At 38.7% G+C, this 8,351-nt stretch overlaps 1 protein-coding gene across 1 annotated transcript in view; it reads left to right on the top strand.

Moving 5' to 3' along the window:
* Positions 1-3,112: 3,112 nt before the first annotated feature.
* CWF19L2 (CWF19 like cell cycle control factor 2) overlaps positions 3,113-8,351 on the top strand; it is a 92,543-nt gene continuing 87,304 nt past the window's right edge. The window contains exon 1 of the mRNA XM_087966218.1: positions 3,113-3,233. Within this exon, the coding sequence (XP_087822344.1) occupies positions 3,150-3,233 (84 nt within the window). The 5' untranslated portion in view covers positions 3,113-3,149. The remainder of the gene's footprint in view (positions 3,234-8,351) is intronic.

Genomic DNA, 8,351 nt, shown 5'->3' with positions numbered 1-8,351 from the left:
TATAAACAATTGTAGGCTGATTTCACTTTTAAACACTGACTATAAAATATTTACTTCTATTATAGCAAGTAGACTAAAAAGAATGTTAAACGTGCATATACATGAAGATCAAAATGGATTTCTCCCGACCAGACAAATTAGGAACAACTTAAGAATAGTACTAGATGTCTTAGAATTTTATGAAGCCCACCCCGAAAAACAAATTGCACTTATGTTTTTAGACGCAGAGAAGGCCTTCGACAATTTAAATTGGCAATTTTTAATCCAAAAAATTTATAATATGAATTTAGGCACCAAATTTGAAAACATTATAACAACTATTTATGATACACAACAGGCTAATATTATAATAAACACGGAATATACCTGCCCAATAAAAATAGAAAAAGGAGTCAGACAGGGCTGCCCACTCTCACCCCTGCTCTTCATATTATCATTAGAAACATTATTAATGCGAATTAGACAGAACCCAGATATAAAAGGATTAAAGGTTAAGAAAGAAGAATATAAGTTGCAAGCGTTTGCGGACGATATGATTTTTTTCATTGAGGAACCAATAGAAAGAGGACAAAAATTGATGAATGAATTAGAACAATTTGGAGCAGTAGCAGGACTCAAAATTAATAGGAAGAAAACTAAATTAATGACTAAAAATTTAACAGAAAAACAGAAAATAGAATTAGAAGAAGTTATGGGAATACAAGTGATAAAGAAAGCTAAATACTTAGGAATATGGTTGACAGCACATTCTAAGACATTTAAGGAAAATAAGTATGATAAATTGATGCAACAGGTAAAGAAGGATTTAGAAACATGGGGTAAGCTGCAATTTTCATTATTAGGCAGGATCGCTGCCATTAAAATGAATATTCTTCCAAAATTTCTATATCTATTTCAGATGATCCCAATTAAAGTACACAAATTTTTTTTGAAGAACTTAATAAAATAACTGCTAAATTTATTTGGCAAGGAAAAAACCTAGAATAAATGTAAAGGCAATGCAGGATATGAAGAGCAGGGGAGGGCTGGCACTTCCAAATTGGGAGTTGTATTATATTGCTGCCTCTTTAGTATGGTTGAAGGAATGGGTGAATTTAACTAACAAGAAAATATTATTTTTAGAAGGCCATGATTTGCAGAGGGGGTGGCATGCTTTTTTATGGGATGTAGGGAAAACTAGCCAGAAATATTTCCACAGACACCTAATCAGAGACTCATTATTAACTAATTGGAAGAAAATACGGAAAAAACATTATTTAAAAGTACCAATTTGGATTTCAACAATGATTCACCGAAATAATCTGGATATTACTAAAATGATTAAATATAAGGACCTATTGGATACACAAGGAAATTTGAAATCGCGACAAGAACTTCACAAGCGGGGACTAAAAATTGATCAGTGGGCATACCTTCAAAGTAGACATAAACAGAACAAGAAAGAATTCGGAATCAATGATAAACTCCAGCAATTAGATAAAAATTTATTAGGATCAGGCAAAAAAATAAAATAAAAATTTTTTATAATTATTTATTAGAAGTAGAATTAGAAGAAGAAATTGTAAAAGGGAACATGATAGCCTGGAGTAGGAATGTAGGACGTAGCATCACCCTAACAGAATGGGAAAAGGTCTGGGGTAGAAATAATAAGATTACAAAATCGGTAGCATATAAAGAAAATGCCTATAAAATGTTTTATAGATGGCACCTTCCTCCTTCAAGATTAGCGAAGATGCACCCCAATATGAGTCCGAATTGCTGGAAATGCAAAAAAAAAAGAGGGAACTTTTTTCCATATGTGGTGGTCCTGTACAGAAGCTCAAAAATATTGGCAGAAAATGAGAAATTGGCTGGAAGAAATGACAAGAGAACAGATTGAATACAAACCAGAGTCCTTTTTGTTAGGGATCTTTGATAAACAAATATCAAAAAAAGCGAAATACACAATAATACACATTTTGACAGCGGCCAGATTAGCTTTTGCCCAATGTTGGAAGCAGCCTCATGTTCCATCAGAGGAGATGATCATTCAAAAAATTTCAAGTTGTGCAGAAATGGACAAATTAACTTTGGCATTAAAAAATAAAGACACCTCAATATACAACAGCTGGAACTGCTGGTACAAATGGATAGACCAAAGATAGACTTTATACTATAAGGCAAAAGACAATAGGATAAATCCATAGTAGTGATACACAGATATATGTAAGGATTAGGTGTCTGTATATGGCATAAATTAAGGATAAAAAAAAGAGGTCTTACAAACTGTTGAAGATGAGAATGTTTTTAATTGTTTTCTATTTTTCTTTCTATTTTTTCTCCCTTTTTTCTCTTTTTTTTCATTTGTGTATGTGTTGTCGGTTTGTTTTAATTGTAAAATCAATAAAATTTATTTATAAAAAAAAAGGTCACTAAATGAAATTTTTGTAAGTCGAGGACTCCTGTATGGGGCTGTTTGACTACTTTATACTGTAGTTCTGTGGACAAAGAAGAGCGGGTCAAATTATTTGCCAATGCACCAAGAAACAATGGTTGGAAACTAATCAAAGAGAGACGCAATCTGGAATTAAGGAGAAACTTCTTAACAGTGAGGACAATTAACCAGTGGAACAGCTTTCCATCAGAAGTTGCAGGTGCTTCATCACCGGATGTTTTTAGGAAGAGAGACTAGACAGTCACTTATCTTAAATCTCCTGCTTGACCAGGGGATTGGACGAGAAGACCTCCAAGGTCCCTTCCAGTTTATTCTATTCTATATTCTCCATTCTTTCACTCCACTCCCCATTTCTGCTTCCACTTCGACTTCTACTCTGCTTTAAAAGGCTGCCCCACTAAGTCATATGTCCCATATTGCCTGAACAGTATAACCACTTCCATACTTCCTACAGTACATTACGGACGACCGGAATACATCAAGTCACTATAAATATGAATGAACCAAAGGAGAGGCTTCAGAAGACCGTAGCAACTATTCTATTCTCCGCAGCTGCCAAGAAGGCGAGAAAGTACCACCCAACTACTTAAGGGTCCTGATGACTCCGTCTACGCATGCGCGGAAACGGAGACATGAAATGAGTTCCAGATCTTGACGACTGCGAGTTGCGCAGGCGCGCTAGCCGGTTTCCTTTACGGCAGCCCCCGAAACAATCATGGCGTCCGGATTTGAAAGCGAGCGGGTCTTAGCGGCGCGTAAGGAAGAGAAGCGTCGCCAGCGCGAGGCGCTGCTGCAGCAGGTGACCCACCGGCTCGGCTTTTGGCTCCGCGTCCGGGGCCGTTTGCTTTCTTGGGGGAAGTCGCGCGTCTCTGATCTTTAAAACCAAACTCCGGAATTTGGGACTCGCCTTCCCTGCTGTCTCGTTTATGACCGAGCCCTCCCGTCTAGACTCCCTTGGTTCTAGACTTGGAGACGTCGCCATAAAAAAATAAATAAATGAAAACCTTTCGTTTTGAAGGACTGCGCCTTAGGCCGGATTAGTCGCCCGATTTAATAACTGGCCTTCTTTATGTCGTTTTCCAGGAAATGTAGTTTTACCAATGAAGCCATCTCTCGTATTGCTCTTGGAGAGAGGCTCCCATGAATGGCCGTCAATGGCAGTTTTGAAGCCGGGGTGATGGTAGTGGCAGAGAACTCCCTCCTCCAGGCAATGCCTATTTATTAATATAGACCTCCCCCCTTTTACCCAATTGCTCTTGAGTGATGTCCAAAGTAAAGTGATCAAAATATAAATCCACTGTTATCTGATTCTCAGTTGACTCAGCCCTCCATCCTTCTGAGGTTGGTAGAATGAAGACCCAGATTGTTGGGGGCAATATGCTGACTCTGTAAAGCTGCTTGGAGAGGGCTGTAAAGCACTATAAAGCGGTATATAAGTCTAAATCCTATCTTCATAAGGGAGTATTTTTGCATCTGAGAATACCTGAACAGTCTTATTTACAACAATTCACTGGATTGTTGGGATGTCTTGGGAAATCAGAGAATTATGCAATAGTCTTGTACAAAGTCCCTTTTAAACTGTAGGCAAAGTATTAATGCATCATTGAATCCTTCTGAGTAAGGCTATCATGGTGAGAGGTCCTTGGTGCTCTCTGAGCTTGGTTTTCTCCTTGCTTTCTGCAGATGTTTCATTACCCAAACCAGGGATCATGGAGTCCTAGTGGACAATCACTTAAATATGAGCCAGTAGTATGCGGCAGCAGCCAAAAAAGGCAACACAATCCTAAATTGTATTAACAGAGTGGTAGAATCAAGATCATGTGAGGTACTGGTACTGCTTTATAAAGCCTTGGTATGATCACACTTAGGATATTGCATCCAGTTTTGGTCACCATGTTATAAAAATATGTAGAGACTAGAAAAGAGCAACAAAGATTATTAGGGGGCTGGAGGCTAAAACATATGAAGAATAGTTGCAGGAATTGGGTCTGTCTAATCTAGTGAAAAGAAGGACTAGGGGTGACATGTTCCAATATTTGAGAGGCAGCGACAAAAAAGATGGAGTCAAGCATCAGAAGGCAAAACAAGCAATGGATGGAAATTAATCAAGGAGAGAAGCAAGAAGCTAGAACTAAGGAGAAATTTCTTAACAGTGAGAACAATCAGTGGAATGGCTTGCCTTCAGAAGTTGTGGGTGCTCCATTGCTTTTATGAAGAGACTGGAGAGTCACTTGCCTGGAATGCTATAGGGTCTCCTGCTTGAGTAGAGGGTTGGATTAGAACACATCTAAGATCCTTCCAATTCTGTTATTCTGTGGACTGATGATGTTACCTAGTTTGGGTAATGAAACATCTGAAGAAAACAAGCTCAGAGAGCACCCATCATTTCAATCCTGAGCTACAAATATTTTCCTTTATTGATTATCGTAGTATCATGTTTCCCCTTTTCATACACCTGGTCTTTTTATTCCATAGTTCATTTTAAGTTGCATGTAAGACAAAACAGTAGTACGGGATGAGAAGTTTCCACAGGGAGCAAAGGGACTCAGATACAAGTCTACCCTTGTGGTTGGCCACACATAGTTATTACATGACTTATCCCCGTGATGGCTAATCTTTTCGTTGTCACATGCTGAAAGTGCATGTGCATGCATGCTGCACCCATAATGCAATGCATGTGCAATCCCCACCCCATGCATGCACATGCATGTGTGACCCCCGCCCCGTGCACCTCTGCATGCATGTGTGACCCTGTGCCATGCGCCTCTGTGCATGCCCACCCCCTGCTCATGCGCACTTGTCTCCCATGCATGCATCTCCCCCCGCGCATGTGTGGCAGGGGGCACGTGTGCATGCGCAGTGAATCAGTTCCGGGCGATGGCTCGGGTGCCAGCAGAAAAGGCTCACGGCCTTATCCCAACCTACCTTACATAGGGTAAAATATTATTAATCAGTAAATAATTTCCTTTTTTACTCCTTGGTGGTCTTAGAACCAGGGGAAAGAAGTCCCTTCTGATGTACATATAGATACATGTTATTTGCAAGTCAGATTGTGCCTTCAGATAGAAAAGGATCCAAAGAAATGATTACATTCAGAATTGACGAGCTTCTTTATTAACAGCCACGTAACAAGCTGTAAGATTCTTGGTAAGATTGAAAATTAGGGGAGCCAGAACCTATGTTTTAAACTTCACAGCCTTGGTTTGCAAGAACTGTGTCACGTTATTTTATTTTATTTTTTAAATGGATTTTATAAGGAAATGTACTTTAGGATTATCCCACAAATATTGTTTAGCCTAAAAATCAGTTTGAGGTTCTGTTAAAAACTAAAAAGAAGAATGCACTCATGGAAACTTGAGATTAATTAATTCAGGCTGCCAATGGGTATTATCCTTTCATTTTTGGCAAAATATTACTATTTATGCAAAGAAATGGTTTTGTGTGTGTTGGTTTCCCATCACTAGTGGGAAAAGTTCTACAAATTAGAAACTTTTGGAGGGCATTTTATGGCTCCTATCCTTATAGTTGGGAATGTGAAACCAGTGGTTTTATTTATTGTAGACCACTCCAATCCCAAAGAATTCTGGCAGTTCACGAAAAGCAGAAGTAAGGACAACAAAATAAGTATAAAAATAAAGATTCCAAACCAAAGTAAGATTACGGACAATGAACTCAGACCAAAAGTATGATGGAAAAAACTATTTTTTAGAATCTTGTGGAAAGCAAGGATGGAGCCAAGAATGCCTCTAGGGAAAGTGTGTTTCATAGCATGGAGGCGCTTATAGCTGAGAAGGCCTGCTGTATTACTCTTTAATGCATACAATAATCTCTACGTGAATCAATAGCACAGAACTTCCACTATCCTAAGATTGCTGATAAAGACTTAGCAGTCCTACCCTTTGCAGGTGATAATGTCAATGAACTGTGGAGCTGGAGAAAATATATTGAAGGATCAATAGTTCAATATATGAGGGAAGTCCAGACAGTTCACTGGATGTACTAATAAAGCTAAATTTTAAATAATGTTGATATGTAATGAGAAAGGTAGACTTTTTGAAGAATTTTTGAGGAAATCAAAGACAATAGAAAAGGTGTCGGAAAACAAAACAGTTTAGCAGTATTTCTGATATGAGTTTGAGATTATAAAAACTTGAAGCAATTATGGACAGAAAATCCTTGCAAACTGTTATCTGATCACAAATAATCAGAAGTGACTGAAGAATAATGACAAGATTGTTGCTAAATTATTAGCAGACCTGAAACTTAATTTGTTATAGAAGAATATAGTTACTTTGAAGGGAAAAATTTGGAATTCTGCTTTATTAGATAAGGGTCGCCAGTAACTATTTTCATATGTGTTACGAGAATACTGTAAGGCTGAAATATTAGAGATTTACCTAAAGCAAAAACTTTAAATACCTCAGAAAAGACTGATGTGCTGTGAAAGGAAGCAAGAGTATTATAGTAATACAGTCTTCTAAACTAATAATGAAAATCAGAAAAAATGATGGCTAATAAAGTCTGTAGACTACATTTTTCTCTCCTATTCAGAACACAGTAAGTAGGTAAAATGAGTTTGAATCTTTATAAAAATGGAATTACGATTTAATAGGAATAATGGGCATTTAGTAGCATAGGCTCCATATTGGAACTGTCTGGACTGTGAGAAAGCGCTACTTATTCATACATTCAGTTGAGCCACCTTGAGAAAACATCTTCTCCCAGTCCTGCTTCAAGTTACCTTGTCATCTGTGGATATATGAGATGAATTAGAAAGAGAAGCCAGAAGGGAATTTGACAGTTCAATTTAATTGTTATTTCAGGAGATAAGAGTTTTGACAGTTGTTTTTCTATTTCTATATGCAAATCCCACTCATGTACCTCAAATGTGTTAGCATTTGGGATAGAAGTAGAAATAAAGGAAGGAAGTAATTTATTTACAATTTCTGCAAGCAGAAGGGATTTCTCAATTTTTGGCTGATAGGAGAATATGGAGATAGTTGCAGTCCAGGATTGGCTCTATGCAGTCCAGGACTTGTTTCTTCCCTTTGCCCATCCTTCCCAGAGAAACTATCACACCCAGCCTGTGACTGCTTTTGCTTTCTCCCTTCTCTGATGCCTTCTGCATTCTTTCTTCCAGCCTAAGCATTCTAAGCAGTTGTTTGAATCTTCTATGTCAGGGGTGTCAAACTCAAGGCCTGGAGGCCAGATCGGCTCATGGGTTGCTTGGATCTGACCCGCGGGGCCACCCTGGAAACAGTGAAGGACTGGCCCGCGGTACTTCTGCCAGTGAAAACGGAGCTCAGGAGGGCCGCTGGTGGCTCTTCCGAGCTCTGTTTGCACTGGCAGAGGGTTGCAGGAGGCCATTGTAGCCAAAAATGGAGCTTGTGAGCCCATTTTCTCTGGCAAAGTGCTCAGGCCACTACAGGAGCTCCTGACACAAGTGACATTGAGTTGGCCCCCCAAGGTAAAACACAACCCTGATGCAGTCCTCAATGAAATCGAGTTTGACACCCCTGTTCTATGTTATCATGTAAACAGCAAATAAAGACGAAGCCAGGGAACATATGTAAGTTAGATTTAACCAATTGCCATTTTGATCTATCCCTTTATATAGGAGTATAATGATTGAAGGATGCAGTTTGTTTAAAAGTAGAAACCATTGTAAGGCAGGAGAGGAATTAAAACTAGCAGCAATCAAAGAGAAGAACAGTAATTTCAATATACTGTAATACATGTTCGAATTCAGTTAAGCGAAAGAATAAGTGCAAATAACATGAAGCTCAGAATTGAACTGTGGGATTCTTGGTCCTTGATTGTTTGCGGAAGCATCTGGCAGGCAACAACCTTCTACTGGTAACCGGCCCTTTCGGGGGGAAGGGGGTCGTTCCTTCAGTCGCTCTAAGTAAACCCTCAT

The sequence above is a fragment of the Notechis scutatus genome, chromosome 5 (genome assembly GCF_049901735.1).
Source record: "Notechis scutatus isolate UNSWTSFEM ecotype Mainland chromosome 5, rNotScu1.2, whole genome shotgun sequence".
Taxonomy (NCBI): Eukaryota; Metazoa; Chordata; class Lepidosauria; order Squamata; family Elapidae; genus Notechis; species Notechis scutatus.
The sequence above is the reverse complement of the archived record's forward strand: the minus strand, read 5'-3'. Positions and strand labels throughout refer to the sequence as shown.